The 22,547-nt window shown below is 42.9% G+C and overlaps 1 protein-coding gene across 2 annotated transcripts; it reads left to right on the top strand.

Annotated features, from left to right (window-relative positions):
- The first annotated feature begins 914 nt into the window (after positions 1-914).
- LOC139294116 (protein quaking-B-like) lies at positions 915-21,827 on the top strand. 2 transcript variants are annotated; one of them, XM_070915917.1, is made up of 7 exons: positions 915-1,056; positions 8,872-9,008; positions 10,199-10,315; positions 15,311-15,454; positions 18,337-18,424; positions 18,632-18,907; positions 21,535-21,827. In XM_070915917.1, the coding sequence occupies exons 1-7, from the start codon at positions 915-917 to the stop codon at positions 21,696-21,698; spliced, it is 1,068 nt and encodes a 355-aa protein (XP_070772018.1). In that variant the 3' UTR covers positions 21,699-21,827. The 2 variants fall into 2 exon arrangements, with proteins under 2 accessions (XP_070772018.1, XP_070772017.1); XM_070915916.1 differs by having other exon boundaries at positions 18,608-18,907.
- Positions 21,828-22,547: the final 720 nt, after the last annotated feature.

The raw sequence follows: 22,547 nt of genomic DNA, 5'->3' as shown, positions 1-22,547 counted from the left end.
TGCTCTCTGATTGAACAGGACACGTTAGGTGATGTTGACTTCAAAATAAAAACGTTATAAACACAATTCAGAAAAGTCAAACGAATTAAAAACAGTGTGTTGTGTTCATGTGACCATGTGATTTTATTAACATCATTATTATTATAATTATTATTATTTTTTTAAAATTATTATTAATCTCTTCACTCTTCTGTGCTGTGTATTGTGTGTAAACTGCTATTACAAATAAATTTGAATTGAATCTGAAATAAACTTTGTCTTTATTTGCATTGTTGTAATACAGATTTAATGTTTTGTGTTTTTAAATATTGTTTCTATAAATATTTCAGCATCATTTTATTTCATATGACATAAGATCCAGAGGTATCCAGAAATAGTCCAGAGGAGGTTTGAGGTGATCAATATATTTATTGAACAATGACACGCATTCTCATGTTTTTATTCTGAAGGTTTGTGTTTTTACTCTGAAGGCCGGGACCGGAAGCTGTGTGCTTCCTCCTTAGCCTCCCCGTCAGTCTCAGTGTGTGTCTGTGTGTGTGTGAGAGTGTGTGGAGGACCGGACGGAGCGGAGGAGCGTAGCCGCTGCTCGCCAACAGACAGCCACTGAGCGCCGGGGAGTTCCGGAGGAGAGCGGGTTGCAGAGCTGGAGCTGCTGGAGGAATAAAACCGGATTCACAGCTGATTCTCCTCTGATCCGGACCACTTCACCAGTCGGAGGAGAGTTCAGAAAGTCGGTGTTTTATTTTTCTTCACTTGTGGATTAAAAGCAGAACAAGAGGAGGCAGAGAGCAGCTCCGGGACCGGGTCTGGGTCCAGGTCTGGATTTATCTTCATGCTCTGCATATACACAGGAGGTCCGCTGTGATCCGGATCCGCCGTATTATTTGTCTCTGTTTCTTTTCTGTTGCCGGACCATGGTGGGGGAGATGGAGGGGAAGGAGAAGCCGAGACCCAGTCCGGATTATCTGATGCAGCTCATGAACGACAAGAAGCTGATGAGCAGTCTGCCCAACTTTTGCGGGATCTTCCAGCACCTGGAGAGACTGCTAGACGAGGGTGAGACTTTCTCTATAATTATATTTAGTGGAAAGAGTACTCCGATAATTTACTTCAGTGAAAATATCACAGTGTAAAAATACTACAAGTGAAAGTCCCGCATTTATAGCTTTACTTCATAAAAATGCAGTATTATCCGTAAAATGATAAAATATAAGGAGCGAAAGTATGCAACGGAACGGCCTGAAGGAACTGAACAGCTACCATTTACTCCTCAGTGTACTCAAATACAATCTTGAGGTACTTGTACTTCCTATTTAAAGTATTTTCATTGTACTCAGTTCAGTCTTTATTGTCCTGCATGGGACTGATCAACTTTCAGTTTGGATTAAAGAGAAAATTAAAAATGAAGCTTTTTCACATTTAAAAATGTTTTTTATAGTAAAGTACAATCAGAAGTATCAGCAACATGAACTTTAGAGCTGATCGAGTAGTCGATTAATCAATTAGTCGATCAGCCGAATTTTAATTGGGAGCTACTTTCATCATTTTATTAACATTCATATGTTATATGTTTTCTGATATAAAACAGAGAAAAACAACAAAGTCTTTTATTTGAGAAGAGCTAGAAAATATTAAAATCGTTTCACCACTTTTGTTTGAAAAATGATTTAAAACGATTAATTGATTATCAAAATAGCTGATCATTTTTCTGTCGATCGATTAATCAGCTAATCGTTGCAGCTCTGATTTATTATTATCATTGATTTTAGATAAATGAAAATAACTTGAGTCTTTATTTAACAGTGAGAATATTTCAGAACTGAATCTTTTAATGTGAAACTGAAACAGATCAAAGTGAAATGAACTGACTTTTATGAAATTAAAAGATCGAAGAGTTTAAACACTGAGGATCTTCAAGATATCGGATCGGTTCACGTCTCTGTAATTTGTGTTAAATCACCTTAAAGTGAGACAAGAGTCATTAATGTTTGATGTTATATTTTCAGACCACGTTTTTATAGAAATCACAATTGACGTCATGTGCTTCATTTGTAACCTGCTGATCAGGAAACAGGTGGAGACACTAACCAGACAGTAAGGGTGGGTGGTTGGGGGGGGGGGGGGGGGGGGGGGGGGGGGGGTATCTGGAGCAGATAGAGAGAAAAAGAAGAGAGGCCACACACACTGAAAACATCTGGAACATCTGTTTTCTTACATGCTTGGTTTGGTTGGTGGGGTTCTGTGGGGGCATATGGTGACAGACAGGTGAGCAAGCACAGGTAGGCTGTGTGGCCCGGGCGTAAGTCTGATGACTTCTGATGAAGTCCATGTCAGAGGGGCTGTTCTTGTGGTGTGAGGTTTTGGTCCTGATGGGCAGTTTGACAGTTTGAGGAGTCCTGGAGGCATACAGGTTCTAGAGCAGGGGTCTCAAACTCAAATTACCTGGGGGCCGCTGGAGGCAGAGTCTGGGTGAGGCTGGGCCGCATCAGGTATTCCACAAAAAAAGCTTTGCTAAAAAAAATCCAAACTTCTCAAACTACATTACTAACAGTTATTTAACTTCAATGGGTTCTTCTGAACATGAACGTTCCTTCTTAACATGGCGTCTCTTGCCTACTCCAGAAACCTGGCAGCGCTTCCTCTCACATAGCTGAGCCGAACAGAACAGCCCGGTAGCAGTCGCCTTTCTTTTTGCGCTAGATATTCATGTCTTTCATGATGATATGAACATCATGACATTTGTAGATGGTAGAAAGTACCGGGTTAGTGAGCGCAAAAAAAGGCGAATTCTACCGGGCTGTTCATTATCCGCCGTGCTGTTGTTGTTGTTGTAAACGTTGTCATAGAAACAAGTGAAAGCATGAAGCCGGGACAGTGGGACACCATTATCCCATGGAAGCGTTATTTACTGGCTTTTATTTTCTATAATAACTCCATGGATGCAGCAGGAGCATAGCGGCGTTGTCTGAATCAAATATGTGGTGTGGCACAGCAGCAGGTACGCCTGGTTCTGTTTTATTAATGTCACACACTGTGGAATCACATGCACGAGCCTCATTTGCTGTCACACAGTGCGCCAAACGTGGATGTAAAGGTCTTTTAACGTCCGTTTGTACGTCTGCTCTACTCATTAGACCTCAGTGAGAATTACGCACAGGTTCTCCAACAGCTGATCAGTACGCACAGCTGCTGTGGATATTTGGGGCGACTTTACCCAAAATTCATCACATGTTTCTGCAAACCGTCACCACTGTAAAGTGTCAGTCATCATTATTAAACATCAGAAGAACGATAAGTGATGTATTGACAGAGCTCGTGTTGAAATGGACTTTACAAAGTGCTTCACAATAATTAAACTAAGTGATCATTAACGGGGAGATGATGCTCAAATTAAAAGAATGATGCTTTATTAAGGTTTAATAATGCATCTTTGAATTTTACAGAAAGCTGTGTAGCAAAAATAACAACACAATCTACCGTGAGGTGCGCACATTCTCTGCGCACATTGGACGAACAAAAATCGCGGGCCGCACTAACATTAAACTTTTATATCAAGGTGGGGGCCACAAAATATTGTCCTGCGGGCCGCAATTGGCCCGCGGGCCGCGAGATTGAGACACATGTTCTAGAGTGATGGCAGATTGCAGCCAATCACCTTCTCAGCAGAGAGCTGATGTTCAGCTCCCACTTGAGGTCCTGGGTGATGATGGTGCCCAGGAAGCTGAAGGACTCCACAGTGTCAACCGGGGGGTCACACAGGGTGATGAAAGTGGATGGGACAGGGTTCTTCCTGAAAACCACAACCATCTCAAGTGTCTTCAGAGTGTTGAGCTCCAAGTTGTACAGTCTGCACCAGGTCACCAAACCTCAGAACGCTTCCATGTAACATAACTGTAACTGTTATGTTCTGATCTTAAAATCCTTATTGTATTAATATAATCTGGATCAACTTGCAGGTGTCACCTGGTAGTTTACAGACCAGCTGGTTACACTACAGACACTATTTTTCAGACTGTTGTCTGAATCATTATCAAACAAATCTCACAACAAACAAGAGGGTAATCAGAATCAGAATCAGAATCAGAAACTGTTTATTGCCAATTAACATACATTACAAGGAATTTGCTGTGGTCTGAAGGTGCTATTGTTTTGATAACAAATAAGTAGAATATAAAAGCTAAAATAAGAATAAGAATAAAAATAAAAATAAGATAAGATAAATAACAACAGTGCAGTGACAAGAATAAAGTAAAGTGTCCAGGTAAAGTGTCCAGTAGGGGGTGATGTACGTTAATATAACATATAAGTAGTGTTTGTGTTGGGGGGGGGGTCAATGTAAGTTCGTCAGGTTGACTGCAGAGGGGAAGAAACTGTTTTTGTGGCGGGAGGTTTTGGTCCTGATGGACCGCAGCCTCCTGCCAGAGGGGAGGGGGTCGAACAGATGGTGTCCGGGGTGGGAGGGGTCGGCAGCGATCTTCCCTGCTCTCCTCAGGGTCCTGGAGGAGTACAGGTCCTGAAGAGATGGGAGGTTGCAGCCGATCACCCTCTCTGCAGAGCGGATGATACGCTGCAGTCTGCGTCTGTCCTTGGTGGAGGCAGCAGCGTACCAGACGGTGATGGAGGAGGTGAGGATGGACTCTATGATGGCAGTGTAGAAGTGAAGTGAACGTGTTTCCCCAGCTTCACGTGCTGCTTCCTGTCAGACAGGAAATCTGTGATCCACCTGCAGGTGGGGTCAGGCACGTTCAGCTGGGAGAGCTTGTCCTGAAGAAGAGCCGGGACGATCGTGTTGAAGGCAGAGCTGAAGTCCACAAACAGGATCCTGGCATAGGATCCTGCGGAGTCCAGGTGCTGGAGGATGAAGTGTAGAGCCAGGTTGACGGCGTCGTCTACAGACCTGTTGGCTCTGTAGGCGAACTGCAGGGGGTCCAGCAGAGAGTCTGTGATGGATTTGAGGTGGGACAGGACCAGGCGTTCAAATGATTTCATGACCACAGAGGTCAGGGCGACGGGTCTGTAGTCATTTAATCCTGTGGGCCCTGTTTTTTTGGGGACGGGGATGATGGTGGAGGCCTTGAAGCAGGCTGGCACGTGGCATGTCTCCAGTGAGGTGTTGAAGATGTCCGTGAACACCGGAGACAGCTTATCGGCGCAGTGCTTCAGGCAGGATGGGGAGATGGAGTCTGGTCCAGCAGCTTTTCGCTGGTTTTGTCTCTTGAAGAGTCTGTTCACATCTCTTTCAAGGACAGACAGAGGTGTCGATGCTGGAGGAGTGGGGGGCAGCTGTGGTGGTAGGAGGCGTGAGAGTTCAGCCCCAGGTGTGATGAGGGGGTTGGGGCTGTTGGGCTGGAGCTGGTGGGTGATGGTGTGGGGGATGGTGTCAGGACTGTCCCATTGTCTTTCAAAGCGACAGTAGAAGTCGTTGAGGCTGTTGGCGAGGCGTCGGCCGTTAGCAGAGTTGGGGGCTCTTGGCTTGTAGTTGGTGATCTGCCTGAGCCCCCTCCACACAGAAGCAGAGCAGAGGAGAACTGGTCTTGTAGTCTCTCTGAGTACAGTCGTTTAGCTTCCCTCACCGCCTTGCCAAACTTGTACTTGGCTTCCTTAAACTCTGCTCTGTTGCCACTCTTGAAACGCCTCTTCCTTTTCCAACCTCAGCTGTCGCAGTCTTGCTGTGAACCAGGGTTTGTCGTTGTTGTAACTCACCCTGGTCCGAGTTGGTACGCAGCAGTCCTCACAGAAGCTGATATATGACGTCACAGCCTCTGTGTACTCATCCAGACTGTTGGTAGCAGTCCTGAAAACTCCCAGTCAGTGCAGTCCAAACACGCCTTCAGGTCCTCTGCAGCTTCACTGGTCCACTTCTTCGAAGTTCTCACAACAGGCTTAGAAAGTTTTAATTTCTGTCTGTATGCGGGAATCAGGTGGACCATGTCGTGGTCAGAGTGTCCCAGTGCAGCGCGGGTGACGGCGTGAAAAGCGTTACTGACTGTGGTGTAACAGTGATCCAGAGTGTTCCCCTCCCTGGTGGGGCATTTAATAAACTGTTTGTATTTGGGGAGTTCATGTCTGAGGTTACCTTTGTTAAAGTCACCGAGGACAATAACTAAGGAGTCTGGGTTGGTCTGCTCCGTTTCCAGTATCTGGTCGGCGAGTGCGCGCTGTGCGTCCTGCACGCTGGCCTCCGGTGGAATGTAAACATCGACCAAAATGAATGAAGCAAACTCAAGGGGGGAGTAGAAGGGTTTGCAGTTGATGAAAAAGGTTTCCAGGGAAGGAGAGCAATGCCGTTGGATCACTGTCATGTCGTTACAGCAGCTACTGTTGATGTAGAAACAAATACCTCCACCCTTTGTTTTGCCGGAGAGGTGTGCGTCGCGGTCCGCTCGGAGTAGCTGGAATCCGTCCAGCTGCAGCAGCGCGTTGGGAGTTCTTTCCCCCAGCCATGTCTCCGTGAAGCACAAAACAGCAGATGAATAAAAGTCCTTGTTTCTCCTCATCAGCAGCTGGAGTTCGTCCATCTTATTCCCCAGATCAGGGGCTCTGGGTCTTGATTCCTCCCTTCTGACCGTTCTGATTCACACTTCAATCCAGAATGTGGCGGTAATGCACCTACAAGCTGTTTGGCAACAGAAAAAGAAGATTCCTCCTTTCCTCTCTGTTGTTTCTTACCTCTGAGTCAAACTACCGTATGTTGTACACGGCTAGCTACTTCTTCATCTTATTCTTCTATTTTTTTAATGGCGGTTGCCAAACAGCTTTTAGGTGCATTACCGCCATCCTCTGGAATGGTTGGAAGACAGGAATCAAGCATGTGGAACCCCTCGTTTGTACAGAGTCGATGTGATTGGCTAGTTACATGCTAGCTAACCCTGATTGGTTGTTTGATTCAGACTGGGTTCTGTTTTTGTAAAAACTAAATACAAAGGGGCGGGTGCTCACAGACATACATTTGTTTAAAGGAACCCTTCAATTGAATATTGTTAGTGACATAAAATGGTCAAAATTGGTTATTTCAACCAAAATGATAATTCAATGATATTTCCTGCTGTAGCTTTAAAACAGAAAGAAAAGAGTGTTGCAGAGAAAAATTTTAATAACAGCGACATAAATCATCCTGACAGGTTAATCATCGCCGCCTGAACACACACACACACACACACACACACACACACCTCCTCTCATTCAGGAGTATTATTATTGACTCCGCCCACATATACTCCTAGACTCTGATTGGCTGTCTAGAATATATGAATATGTGTTTTTTTCTATTCTAGGACTAAACATTTATTAGGTTATGTTCATAACGTCAGATGTTCTTTTCGTATGAAGATAATACAGTTGTAACAGAGAGTGATGCATTATGGTTTGTTTGTAGCCTTAATGTTGCTACGCTAGTCAGTTTCTTCATATCAGTGGTTCACTACTTGGGGGTCAGTACTCCTCAAGGGGACACAAGACAAATCTGAGGGGTCGCAAGATGGTTATAAGAGGAAAGCAGAAAGAAACACATTTCTGTTTCATTTTTATCAGTTTCCTGATAAAAAAAGTAATGCTCTTTGGTTGAAGAGGTCAAAGTTGGTAGATATTTGAAACTAGTGGAAGCAAACGTACTCAGGTTTCAGGGCTCACAAACCTAAAAGGTTTATCGTGAGTCTGTTCAAGTCAGTCAGCAGTTAGTGTTTAGTTAGTTCAGTTTAACCTGCAGTGCGTTCTGTTTAGAAACAGACTTGAGATTACTGCTGTCACTGAATGTGTCACAGAGAAAAAATCCACCTTCCAGAGCTGCCCTGGCTCCTGACTGGCTCAGGCAGAGCTGAAGTGGTGTGTGGATTTTGGTTGCTCTGAGCTGAATCATCACAAAGACAGCTTCATTAAATCTCCCAGCATGTACTGGGAAGAAGAAAAGCACCTGCAGAAAAAAAATCTGACAGCACAGGGAGGGAGGTTCAAGGTCAGAGATGGTGTGGGTGTCATGGCAACCGTTGTCTGGTTAGTGTTTAGATGCCTGTACAGGAAATTACCTCACAGTTTACTTGTGTGTGAATGTTAGTGCCCCCCAGTGGTCACACTTCTCTTTTAAACATTGTTGTTTATGGTGTGTTATAATTAAGTGTATTATTGTGTATATTATTTAAATGGGTTTTCTCTTTATTTGTTAAACATTATCCTCCATTTTTGTAGTCCAGAAGGTTAGGGGTATGGTATTATATTTGGTATTATTATGTAAGGTATGTTACTTAAAAACTAAAAAGTCTGTTTGATTTTTATATTTATCTCCATGTTATTCTCGTGTTAATGAGATTCTCATTTGATCCTGAACTGTGCAGCAACAAAGTCTGTTAGTACCATTGACTGTACAGCAGAAGTGGTCGTAGCCACTGAGACGTCCCCCATTGGTTTGTGGACTACTGTTTTGAAGCCTCCAGTTTGGGATTTTGGCCGTTGCCATCTTGGTTTTCTGGAGCCTAAAGTGACAGCTCTCTGTGCCGAGAGGCATGAAAGTTTTTTCCCTGCATCTGCATTTATAACATTTGTTTGACTCAAACATAGTCTAACCATGTCATGTGATTATGCTGTCAGCTGTTTCTCACTGGAACATGTGCCCTGTTAGCTGAGAGGTAACAGACTATCAGAGTGAGGTGTAAAGAAATGTTTTGGAGATGTGAGGATGAAGATGATCATATTCACCTCTAAACAGGCATTCTACTGGTTTCCTCAAAGTTGCTTTATTTTTAAGTACTAAAAAAGTCAATTTATTAGCTATCAGGACATTGTGGTGATGACCATGTACTTCCTCCACTATAAACAGAAAACTTGTCTATACGATGCTGTGTTTCCAGATGTGTGTGTGTGTGTGTGTGTGTGTTTCAGAGATCAGCCGTGTGAGGAAGGACATGTACATCGACACTCTGAACGGTTCAGAGAGGATCAGCGAGCTGCCAGATGCCGTCGGTCCCAACGTCCAACTGCAGGAGAAACTCTACGTCCCCACAAAGGAGCATCCTGATGTGAGTGTTTGTGTGTGTTGTTATATCAGTTTGTATCATGTATGTTTGTGAGATCATCAGTTTTCTGGATTTATTTCCTTCTGTTGCTGAAACTTTAAAGCATCTGTATTTGAATTTTTTTTTCAGGATTTATATTGATTGATTTATTGATTATTATTATTGATTAATATTTGTGTGTTAGTGATGTTGAAGCTTAACTTTAAAAATATAACTACACCTTAACATCGACAGAGTGACAGATGTTATATGTCATATTTTGAACTGACGTTTGACTGATGTTTTCTGCTGGCCTACTGTCAGTACATAGTAATGAACTAATTACAAAATCATGCATACAGAGCTGGTCACTCAACTACCACTGCTTTAGTTTATATGACTGATAACAACAAAGAAATGGTTGGAACTGCGTTGTTTGATTTTAGTGCATCTTTTGACGTCATTGATCACGAGCTGCTAAAAACCAAACGTGGTTTATTGTGTACTCTCGCTTGGAGAGTTATCTGTCTGTAGGCTGTCGGGATAAGTCTGACATTGGCAGACTATTTCACTTGGCACCCTTCCCGTGTGTTACCGTTTTGTAAGTTCACCGTCGCTGCATTCAAGGCGACTGTGATTGGTTTAAAGAAATACAAACAAGCCAGAGTGTTTTTTCCCCTATCCCAGAATGATGATGAGTTCAGCCAGACCTTTCTCCAGCACTAAAACAAAGTGTGGCGATAGGTCTGGCTGTGTGAGACTAGGTAGAAATAAAGTGCATTGTCTTTGGTACTAGAAGAATGCGCAACCATATAATTGCTGTTGTTGTACTCCTCCCACTGTCGTCCCGCTACTCCTCCCAGTGCGATCTCGCTACTCCTCCCAGTGTAGTCCCGCTACTCCTCCCACTGTCGTCCCGCTACTCCTGCTAGTGCTGTCCCGCTACTCCTCCCACTGTCGTCCCGCTACTCCTCCCAGTGTAGTCCCGCTACTCCTCCCACTGTCGTCCCGCTACTCCTCCCACTGTCGTCCCGCTACTCCTCCCAGTGCAATCCCACTACTCCTTCCACTGTCGTCCCGTTACTCCTGCCAGTGCCGTCCGGCTACATACGCAATGGTTATAAATGAGGCTCCAGGTCAGTGAAGGGGAGGGGTGTTGGCTGATTGGCTGGTTGTCATGGTAACCACATGGTAGTGTGATTTCTCTCTCTCAGTTTAACTTTGTCGGGAGGATTCTGGGTCCTCGTGGTCTAACGGCAAAACAGCTGGAGGCGGAGACAGGATGTAAGATCATGGTGAGAGGAAGGGGCTCCATGAGAGATAGGAAGAAGGTAACACACACACACACACACACACACACACACACACTGTGTACTTGTATACCTGTGACCCTGGACCCTCATTAACACTAACCCTGAATTGAACCTAACCCTGATTCTAACTTTAAACTCTTAAAGGCGTTTTAATTTATATTTCTTTCTAAAAAAACTACAGAAGTTTAAACAATCTACTCTTCAGCCATCTGATTAAGATTTAAAGATCATATTCTTTGTTTTATAGAGCATTTGTACATTTGATCATCTGTTCCTAATCAACTCTAGTTTTTTGTAATTGATTAAACAGCTGTTTGTTGTTTTATTAGTGTGGAGAGGTTCAAACCGCCTGCAGTGTATTAATACATGTAAGAAAAAAATGAAAAATATTTCACCATATATATATTTAGTGAAATATTTCAGAGAGAAGATTTTTTGTGCTTGTTGTGCTTGTGGTCGGCTGTGTTTCTGTCTTGCTGTCAATACTTGCTGTAAAACACTAAAGCTGTTTTAGTCCACAGTTTATTTGATTTCACAGTTAGGATTACCCTAACCCCAAAACCTGCACCAGCTGATGTTTCTGTCGACTTGTTTTCAGCCTAAACAAGTAGTGAACACAACATTTCATCACCTTTTAAAATTATATGTTGAACTTGTTACCAACTCCTGAGGAAAATATCTGTCTCGTTAGCTGCTAAATGCTCCACTATGTTCAGCAGCTCGTCTCTAAATGACTCTGTCTGCTGTCTGCTGCTGAGCAGCTCGTGTACAGTGGCTTCTTACAGCTTTGTCTCTGAGCACGACGCTGTGAGAGCTGAGAGTGAACCAGAACAGATAAACAAGGAGCTGAAAGTCACTATGAAGACTCAAGTTATACACTGATTAACATTGACCAACGCTGTAAACTATCAGCTTATAGGTAGTAGACGTAGTATTTCTGCCATCGTAGTATTTCTACTACCGCTACTCTCAGTCACATGCTCACAGTTTTTCATACTCCACACTGCTGATGGTTGATATCTGTATGTATATGTTGAGGTGTGGGGAGGTGAACGTGACGTCACCTGGTAGTTTTTGGGGCGGAGTGTCTCAGGTTACGTTACAGATGTTAAACAGATGTTTTGGGGGTAGATTTTCTCTGGAAAAAGTAAAATAATGTCAGTTGTAATGAACACTATAAATGAGACAAGGATCGATTTAGTATGAAGAAAGAGACAAGTGTCTACAAAGATGCAACTGCATTGTTCATACTAGCTCATTGTGGTTGTTTCTTCTACTTGTGGTGGTTTTGTGTCTCTTTGCAGTGTTTTGTGTCCCTTTGTGGTGGTTTTTTGTCTTTGTGGTTGTTTCTTCTCTTTGTGGTGGTTTTGTGTCTCTTTGTAATTGTTTCTTCTCTTTGCGGTGGTTTTGTGTCTGTTTGCGATGTTTTGTGTCTCTTTGTGGTTTTTATTCTCTTTGTGGTGGTTTTGCATCTTTGTGGTTGTTTATTCTCTTTGTGGTGATTTTGTGTCTTTGTGGTTGTTTCTTCTCTTTGTGGTGGTTTTGTGTCTCTTTGGTGATTTTGTGTCTCTTTGCGGTGGTTTTGTCTCTTTGTGGTTGATTCTTCTCTATGTGGTGGTTTTGTGTCTCTTTGTGGTGTTTTGTGTCTCTTTGTGGTGGTTTGTGCTTTTGTGGTGGTTTTGTGTCTCTTTGCAGTGTTTTGTGTCTCTTTACTGTGTTTTGTGTCTCTTTGTAGTTGTTTTTTCTCTTTGCGGTGGTTTTGTGTCTCTTTGTGGTAGTTTCGTGTCTCTTTGTGGTGGTTATGTGTGTCTTTGGTGATTTTGTGTCTCTTTGCAGTGGTTTTGTGTCTTTGTGGTTGTTTCTTCTCTATGTGGTGGTTTTGTGTCTTTGTGGTTGTTTATTCTCTTTGTGGTGGTTTTGTGTCTCTTTGTGGTGATTTTATGTGTTTGTGATTGTTTCTTCTCTTTATGGTGGTTTTGTGTCTGTTTTAAAGCAGATTGTGACTGAAGGCATGAAGCCATGAGTGAAGTGAAAATAAAGTGAGTGAAGAGGAAGAAGAAGGAAAGATGGAAACAATTTCAAACATTTCAGGTCAAACTGCTGCGAAAACATGGTGTTTATCTTTCATTGTGTGTGATGCTAACGATGTTAGCCACCTGCTTCGCTAACAGAGATACATGAGACAGAAGGAACAACAGGAGGTCTACAGAAACCAGATGGAGGAGAGGAGGACAGGAAAGGAGTGGGGGAGGAGGAGAGGAGGAGGCGGAGATAAAAACAGAAATGTGAGAGTTGGTTTGATTTGTTGTTTCTGGACTGATGTCCTGCTGAAACACACAGATGATTTATTTATTATCATAGTTCATCTGCATGTGTGTGTGTAAATGATTGTCCAATCAGCTGCGGCTCCTCAGGTTGCCGGTCACACAGAGGCTGATTGATGAGCTGTTGTACAGAACATTCAGAAAGTATTCAGCTTTGTGCTAAAATCATTTAAATTCATGTTTTCCTCTCATCAATCTACGATCAATACCCTATAACAACGAAGCGAAGACAGGATTTTAGACATTTTTGCAAAATTATAAGAAAGAAAAAACTGAAATATCACATTGACAGAGTTGTCCCTAAGCCACTCCTGTGTTGTCCTGGCTGTGTGCTGAGGGTCAGTGTCCTGTTGGAAGGTGAAGCTTTGACCCAGTCTGTGGTCCCGAGTGGTCCTGATATCTCTGTACCAGTCCACCAGTCCCTGTCACTGAAAAACACCCCCACAGCAGGGCGCTGCCACCGCCATGCTTCACTGTTGGGCAGGTTTTCTCCAGACATGACGCTTAGAATTGAGTTCAAACAGTTCAATCTTGGTTTAATCAGACCCAAGAATCTTGTTTCTCTGTCTGAGAGTCCTTTAGGTGCTTTAAGCTTTCAAGTGTCTTTCACTGAGGAGAAGCTTCCATCGGACCACCCTGACATAAAGCCCAGATCGGTGGACTGCTACAGTGATGGTTGTCCTTTTGCAAGTTTCTCCACACAGGATCTCTCAGTCACAGTGACCATCGGGTTCTTGGTCACCTCTCTTACCGAGGCCCTTCTCCCCCGATTGCTCAGTTTGGCTGGACTGTCAGCTCTAGGAAGAGTCCTAAACTTCCAAACTTCTTCCATGTAAGAATTATAGAGGCCACTGAGCTCTTGGGAACTTTAAGTGCAGCAGAAATGTTTTTATAGCCTGCAGGCATCTGGTTTTTGCTCTGATATGCATCGTCAGCTGTGAGACCTTCAATACATTTGCAAAATGTCTTAAATCATCCTTTGGCTTTGTCATTATGGGATATAGAGTGTAGATTGATGAGGGGAATTCTAGCATAAAGCTGCAACATAACAAAATGTAAATACTTTTTCTCTGAATACTTTCTGAAAGTTAGCTAACAAGATCACTGCTAACATGCTAGCCAGTCAGGCTAGGCTAATGCTAGTCAGTCTGGCTAATGCTAGTCAATCACAATACAAAACAAATCTCTGTTCTGTTTACTCCCTCTGACATTTTGTTCTTGCCTGGGTCCAGACCTTTAAATCCGCCCCCTCCACCTAGTTGACTGCCTCCGGTTTGGCATCATGACATGAAACAGCGGTTTCTTGGTTGAAAAGCAATCGATCCAATGAGTGTGTGGGGGGACTAACTATTAGCCAATCAGTGCCACAGGCAGGATTAACACCGCTGTCAGACTTGTTGTCAGACTTTTTCCGCCCCCACTAACCAATTTTCTGCCCCCACGGAAATCGGTTAAGGGGAGGCAATGTCAGACTGAAGATGGAAATGGAGTGAAACAAGTTGACAATTCTGTCTGATATCAGACTTATTAAAGAAGGAAAATAAAGCTATCAGAGCTAATGAGCTTGCTAATGGTCAGTTGGCAAGAGTTTGCTTGTTGCAAACAGGGAAGTAAGTTCAAACAGTTTATTTATCAGTATGATGTCCAGGCCTGGCTCTATTCAACATGGGGCCCTCGGCAAGATTTTCTTTGGGGGCTCTCCTTACTTTGCCCGGAGCCGAGAACTAAGAAATGAAACTATAAACTATATATAAGTAACTATATATAGGAAGAGATGTTTCTGAGACTGAGACTCACGGTTCTGAAGGTATTTCAGGTTCAGGAAGTAAAAGTCAATGTTTGCAAATACAAATGTTTTTATACATATATTTTTCATGATTCCATCGACAACATCTGTGTCTGAAATCAGTCCCTATCTTCTATTTACTGTCGGCCATTTTATGTGAAAGACGAAAGGGGTGAATGTAACAGGAAGTCTTAATTTTGTATTTAGTTACTCGTGTGATGTTGCTGTAACCTTCATCCTCTCTCTCTGCTCATCTCAATAAACCACAGATGATATTTGTCCATTTTGATATCATACTAATAATAATTCTTCATCAGTGTCTGATGAGTGTAAATGTTTCCTCTATATGGAGCCCTCAAACATTCACATTATATATTCTCCATGACATGTACAACATCAACTAGAATTCCCAGGATGCATTTCACTAACAAACATCCAATCAATATCACTGAGATGACACATTAAACACTAAACACTTTGCTGTCTCTCTCTCTCTCTCTCTCTCTCACTCTCTGTCTCTACCTGTCTCTCTCACTCTGTCTCTACCCGTCTCTCTCTCTGTCTCTGTCTCACTCTCTGTCTCTACCCGTCGCTCTCTGTCTCTACCTGTCTCTCTCACTCTGTCTCTACCCGTCTCTCTCTCTCTCTCTGTCTCCACCTGTCTGTCTCTACCCGTCTCTCTCTGTTTCTACCTGTCTCTGTCTCTGTCTCTCTCTGTCTCCACCTGTCTGCCTCTATCTGTCTCTCCTGTCTATCTCGCTCTCTTTCTCTCTGTCTCCCCCTGTCTGTCTCTCTCTGTCTCTCCTCTCTCTTTCTCTCTCTCTCTCTCTCTCTGTCTGTCTGTCTCTCTCTCTCTCTCTCTCTCTCTCTCTCTGTCGCCACCTGTCTGTCTCTACCTAACAGGAGGAGCAGAATCGAGGGAAGCCTAACTGGGAGCACCTGAACGAGGAGCTTCATGTCCTCATAACGGTAGAAGAAGCTCAGAATCGAGCCGAAATCAAACTCAAACGAGCTGTGGAGGAAGTCAACAAGCTGCTGGTGCCTGCTGTGAGTCATTTGACCTCTGACCTCTATAATAAACTATAGGTCTGTTATAGGTGTATTAAAGGGGCACTATAGGTGTGTTATTGATTATGTTAGTGATGAAACCTCACAAATAGGTTCATCAGCCTGAAACAAGAGATTTTCAACAGGTTTGTTCAGTGAGAGGTTGATGAATCTGACTAGAAGAACATGTGTTTGTTGTCTGTTTGTCAGCGGCTATAGGGCGTCCTGAACAAGGACTTCTATTACGCAGAGGGAGATATTGCATGGCCCACTTCCTCCTGTGAAATGAATCCTGTCTGAATGAGGCTTTAGACTTCATGTGGAGCAGTGTGTGTGTGTGTGTGTGTGTGTGTGTGTGTGTGTCAGACAGTGAGACAGGAAGTGCAGAGGTTCTGCTGATCCTCACTTCCTCCACTCTCACTTCCTAGATTTCATCCAACCAATGAGGAGCCAGGAAAACTCTGTTGCCGGGCAAGAAAAGCGGCAGAGAACCTGATCACCTCCTCTGTGCGTGTGTGTGGGTGTTCAGATCTGACAGGAAGTTGGTTTCATGTTGTGGTGACATTAAACATTTGTTCAGAAGTTAGTTTGTAGTTGAGTTCATTAATGAATGAACTCTTTATCTAATGAGCTAATGAGCTTGTTAGTGCAGGTCGGTGTTGAGCTGCACAGGTAACACAATAATAAATATAGCCACACGCAGCAATGGTCGGGGCAGATTGCGAGCATTTCGATGCTTGTTTCTTATTTAATTGACAAGAAGCAAAACTCTTGATTTTCTTTAAAATAACTCGTCATGGCCGTCACTATATGCTGATGCTCTGTTGAGGTTTATAAATCTACTTTCAAAACCACCACAAAGAGTGTCTCCATAACTCACACCACACACACTCATGTTCTGTGGTGGAGTAATTTTGATCTGCCCTTGTTAGAGAGTGGCTGCCATAAGCGATGACCTCATCTCCGGAGTTCGTGTTTGATCTCTGAGCCGCCTGACCCATGGACCTTGCATCAATGTAGACAACAAATCTGTTACACATATCAGGGTGACCAAGGACAGGAGGAGAAGTCAGATGGTCTTTGAGACACTGAAATGCCTTCTGATACTCATCTGTCCACTGAAACACAGTTACTTTTTCAGCACATTGAGAGGCTCCGCAACCATTGAAAAGTTAAGGAAGTAACGATGGTACCATCCAGCAAGACCCAAAAACCTTTGGACTTCCTGAAGGTTTCCTGGGACAGGGTAGTCATGAAGTGCTTCTGTCTTTGCTGGATCTGCTTGCACTCCCTCCTTGCTCACTACATGACTCAGGAATTAAGCTTGGAGCAACGTAAGTGGCATTTCTTAATTGTAAGACCAGCCTCCTTGAGACAATCAAACACTTGCTGGATGTCATAAAAGTGAGTTTTGATGCCTTTAGAATAGATTATAATGTCATCCAAATACTCCATACAGCAGTCTCCCAGGCAACTCGTGAGCACCTAACTCATTAGCCTTTGGAAGGTAGCTGGAGCTGAAAGATTCAAATTCAGCAAGCAAAGGTCCAAATGCTGTCATTGTAATATCTGTGATTGTTTAGATTAATACACAAAAGTCAATACTGCAGTGCTAGCTCAGCCAGCTTTAGCTTTGTTGTTGTATGGAAGACTGTTCTGGTCCTTGCTGTTATGTGTGTGTGGGTGTGGGTGTTGCTTCTGTATGTAAATTTACTTCATAGACATGCCCTGAAGGTAACAATATAGTTACGTGTGAAAAAGAAATGGTCAAACTGCAGGAATGCATTTGCTCGGCAACTTTGTGTATCTTTGATTTTCAGCAGCTAGCTTGCTCAATGGGCATCAGAAGCTCACATGCAATGCTTCCTGGTATATGTAGGCACCTCAGACAAGGCTCTGTGAGCAGGTGAACTCAGCTTTCTCTGTCAATATAGCACAGAGGAATTTATTGCTTTAACTGACTACATTCACCATCAACACTGAGTGGACATTAACATACAAGGTGGCAAATTTTACCATTTCTTTTCTAAGAAACATGACCACATCACCCCTATCCTTGCATCCTTACACTGGCTCCCAGTTCACTTCAGGATAAACTTCAAAATCCTTTTAATTGTCTATAAATCTCTCCATGGTCTCGACATATATCTCAGAACTTCTTTCCCCTTATACCACCACCAGACCCCTCGGATCCTCCCACCGTGGCATATTGGCTGTGCCCCATTGGTAGAAAAAAGTAAATCAGAGAACAGGGCTTTTTCTGTAGTAGCTCCTCAGCTCTGGAATAGCCTGCTGGAGGCCATTACACAGACTGAGTCTGTTGATGCTTTTAAGAGGCACCTTACGACCCACTATTATTCTTTGGCATTTAGTTTAACCTGTTTTTACTTTGTTTCTATTTTAATCGTGCTTTATTTCCACATCTGTTATGCACATATATGCCTTTATGTGTGTATGTGTCTGTCTTTGTGAAGTACTTTGGTGCAAAACCAATTTGCTTTTTGAGGTGCTATATAAATGAAATGGACTGAAACTGAAACTAAAACTGAAAGATAAATTATAATGTTAAATTGTTGTATTGTAGTATCAACTCAAGACTATTGATGCTTTACAGTGTAAATGCTGCAGCTTTAAATTCTTTATGAATGCATCGTGTTTTATAAACAGATCATATGTTTTTAACTGTGTAAAATCTTTATCGACTGAGTATCCAGTGACTACAGCTGACTACAAGTAAAGTACAGGAACCTCAAAATTAAACTTAGGTACAGTACATGAGTAAATGTACTTTCCACCCCTGTGTACATATACACTATGCAAGTATAATACACATATACTGCAGCACAGTATAAGTACTTGATGGTTGTTACTGTGTGTTTCAGGCGGAGGGAGAGGACAGTTTGAAGAAGATGCAGCTGATGGAGTTAGCCATCCTGAACGGGACATACAGAGACGCTAACATCAAACCCTGTAAGAGACCGACCAATCAGAGACCAATCAGACACTGTGACCAATCAGAGAGCAGAACAACCACACCTTACGCTGTTGAAACGGCTAATACTCCTCTCCTCATCTCCTCGTCCCCTCCTCCTCCTCCTCCCCTCCTCCCCTCCTCCCCTCCTCCTCCTCTCCTCCTTCCCTCCTCTTCCTCAGCCTCCCTCGCCTTCTCTCTTGCAGCCTCTTGTCAGACTCCTCGTTTTCTCACTGGCCCTACCCCTGTGATGGCCCCGCCAACCAACCTGCGTACACCTGCCCCCACAGGCCCTGCCCTCATGCCTCTGATTCGTCAGATCCAGACAGTTCTCCCCAATGGGGCGCCTCACCCAGCGACTCTGATGCCGGGGGCAGGGCCTGAGTCTGGTCTGATCTACGCGGCGCAATACGACTACCCGTACGCTCTGGCGGCGCCGGCATCCATCTTGGAGTACCCTCTGGACTCTGGTGGGGTGTTAGGTAAGCCTGCCCCCCCCTGCTCCTGCGACTGCTCCCCCACGCCTCACCACCACCCCCAAGGCCAGTGGAGCCCCGCCCCTACGCTGCTCCTCAGACACGCCTCCTAAAAGATGGAAAACAGGCACTCCTCCATGGCACACACATAGACACACACACACACACACACACACAAAGAAACACACGCGCCTCGTTCACTGTTGAAACCTGCAGCGTCGCCCCCTGCTGGACGGAGTCATAACTAGTGAAAGTGATGATGTTCACAGCACTTTAAAATTACATTTAAACAATGAAAACTCCACCAAGTGTCCTGATGTGAAAACATTAAAGACAGAGTGGAGAGTTTATTATTTAAGTTGTCATTGTGATATTTTTGGGAATCAGCTGTTCTGTCAATAAAGCATCAGTTGAAATGTAAAATATAAAAACCTAATAAGAAATATGTTTTCTACTGAAAAATATTTATTGGATGAACAGAGGAAAGTGTAAAAGAATGTTTTCCTTAGTATGTTTGTCCACAGGGGGGCGCTGTTGCTCAAACAAATGTTTTTAATTTAACTTCTGCTGTCAGGTGATGTGGTGTCAGCTGTGAATGAGGCATTCAGGTACGACTGATTACTCAGCCTTTACTGTCGTCTCATTGGCTAGAGATGTTTGTACTACTCTTGACGTGCCTCAGCGCTTCCTGTCACACAGAGAATCTCACAGAGTTTTATTTAACAAGAACAAACTGATGTTAGAAATGATCTTCATCACATTTGAACTGATGTCATGTGACTGCAGCTTCCTGCACTGAAATGCACGTAATTCCTGGGAATCTGTTACTGAGAACTGAACTGAAGCCAACCTGACCTCCAACATACCCCCAACAGACTTCCAACATATGTCCAACACACCCCCAACACATCTCCAACACGCCTCCAACACATCCCTAACACGTGTCCAACACACCCCCAACATGCCTCCAACACATGTCCAACACGCCCCCCACATTGCTCTAACATGGCTCAGTGACCTGATGCTAAATGAAGTTTTCAGATCTATGCTTACTGCTAACTATGCTAAACAACAGATGATCTCTGTGTTCTCGCCGGCAAGAAGTTAAGTCACGTTTCAAAGCTGCAAAAAACACAAGTCTGTTTTAAAGATGTTTTTAGAACTGAGATAAATAATAATTAACAATAAAACCAATTAAAAACAATTCAATAAAAAAATACTCAAAGAAATTAAACAAACACTTCTAACCAGAAGACGGTGTGTAAAAGGGGTGTAAAAATTTAAGGCATAAAGTACACATTTTATTTGTATTCAAAACCTTTTAAGTCCTTGAATTTAAATCACTAATAGAAGTAATATTGTCATAATATGAAAACGGTGCAATATTGTAAAAATATCTTTAAAAAAGTTTTAATTTAGAAAAAAAAGTTTTAAAAAGTAGTAATATTTTGATAAAAAGTTTTAATATTACAAGAAAAAGTTGTAATATTTCGTGCTAAAAGCTGTTACGAGAAAAAGGTTACTGTAGTATTTTGAGTTCACTATGATGGAGTATTAAAATCTTGTAAGATTATGACTTTATTCTTGAAATGTTGGGCTATGACCTTTTTCTTGAAACATTACAATTATAGCTGTTTTCTACAAACATTAGGACTTTTTTTCTCAAAATGTTACTTTTTCTTGAAACACCACAATTTTTATTCAGTACTGAGACTAATCTTTACTTAATATTATGACTTTATTCTCTAAATTTATGGTTACTTTTTCCTAGCTGTGGCACTAATCCTCCATTGTGGAACAGACTGTGATAACCAATAAAACTGATCCACCTGAAAGAGGCGTGGTCCTCATGATGACATCACAGTAAAGACTCGTCTGTTGTTTAAATCTCCACCTGAAAGCCTCTCAGATCTCACCTGTAACCAGAATCTGTTTACATTTGTGCCTTATAGCACAGTTCAGACCAAAGATTCGTGATGAGACGAGTTGAAACTACTTGCATGCGCTGGTCTGCAATGTTCTGAAACCTGCCAGTTTACACCAATGCAACTAGACGATACGGTGTATGGTTTCCATAGCAATGACTCTCTGTACTTCTGTTCTAACTGATCCACCTTTCAGGCTTCTATTGTAGTTGGATATAATTTGTAGCATCTTATTTGAGTACATTTTAAGGCTTGTGTCAGACAGACACAGCTGGTCCTCAAACTCATTGATGAGGTGATCCTCTCTTTTCTCCATCCAAAAACTCATTTCCACCAGCCGACCTGACCAGCTGACTTCACTATGAGCTGATTGGCTGTTGAAACAGGTGATGTGCTGTACACTCTAAAACCAGCCACTGGCGACTTGACAAGCTGAGTGTCAGGTGACACCATCAGCCGTCTTGAGTTGAGCTGAGACGGGCCAGTTTAGACCCCTGCAAGTTTCTTAAGCAGTTTTTCTCATTGTGAATCTTTGGTCTGAACTGGCCTTAACATGTATTTCTAATGATTTTCTGTCTTTGTGTAGCTGTGAGGATGTGATGATGTATTGACATATCTGTACTTGTGCGTACCTGTATGAAGTGTTGTGTGACGCTGTGGACAGGTGACTCCATGTCCTCTGTGACGGTTTGTGGTGTTCTGGTGCAGGTGCGGTGGCCTCTAAAGTTCGGAGACACGAGCTGCGTGTCCGCAGACCGAGGTTAGTCCGCTCAGACCCGTCCCCCTGTCTCCACACCTGCCTTTCCCACAATCCACTGCTTTGCTTCAACCGGCGTCTGTTCAGGGCGTTTTCACACCGACAACCAACCTAAAGAGTTCAGCATAGTTCACTAGAGTTTACCAGAGTCTGCTAGAGTTTGCCAGAGTTCACCAGAGTTCACCAGAGTTCAGTAGAGTTCAGTAGAGTTCCTCTTGTCAGTTAACAAAAGTGCATCTCAACCAGACCAACTGTTATTTTATGACCATAAACGTGTGACAAAATCAAGATAAATCCAGGTTCACCTGTGTGATCGGATATATATCGACTTTTAAAATCATCCATCACTGGAGCGCCATGATTTCATTCACTCACATTTTCCTCTGACCATTTTCTGGAAATTCAGTTAAACTTTGAGGTACATTTGGAGGGAAGTTTGACTTCTGATATACAGCCCCCCTCTGCTCACAGACTGAACTGCAACTTACTGCACACAACAAACACTGAACAGGAATCATTTGAAATTCCACCGGACCAGGTGTGAAAATGCCCAACAGGTAGCAGAACAGGTGGTTTCTGGGAAAATCAGTTGTGATGGTGAAGTTGCCCTATTCACCATTATAGACCTGTCAGCCTGTCAGAATAAGATCAAACAACAAACAGCAGAAAGTAAATGTTCTCTGAGAGTCACAGCACAGTGATGATGTTTGTTCGAAACTCACAGACATGTTTAAAATGACTTACTGCTCCATTATTTTCAGGACTTTATGGATCCGCCTTGATGTTGATGACAAATAATGGACCAAACACTTTAAACAGAAATGTTCTTTTAAATGTAAGAAGAGGGTGAAACCTTATTTACACTCTAAGTCTTAAAAGCTCATTTTAATAAATTCACTTTGTTCTCGGTTTCCTTCAGTCTGATGCTTCATATCAGTTTCATCTCTGTGTGTCTACTAGAGAG

The sequence above is a fragment of the Enoplosus armatus genome, chromosome 12 (assembly GCF_043641665.1).
Source record: "Enoplosus armatus isolate fEnoArm2 chromosome 12, fEnoArm2.hap1, whole genome shotgun sequence".
Taxonomy (NCBI): domain Eukaryota; kingdom Metazoa; phylum Chordata; class Actinopteri; order Centrarchiformes; family Enoplosidae; genus Enoplosus; species Enoplosus armatus.
Note: the sequence above shows the minus strand (reverse complement) of the source record. Positions and strands in the feature narration are given on the sequence as shown.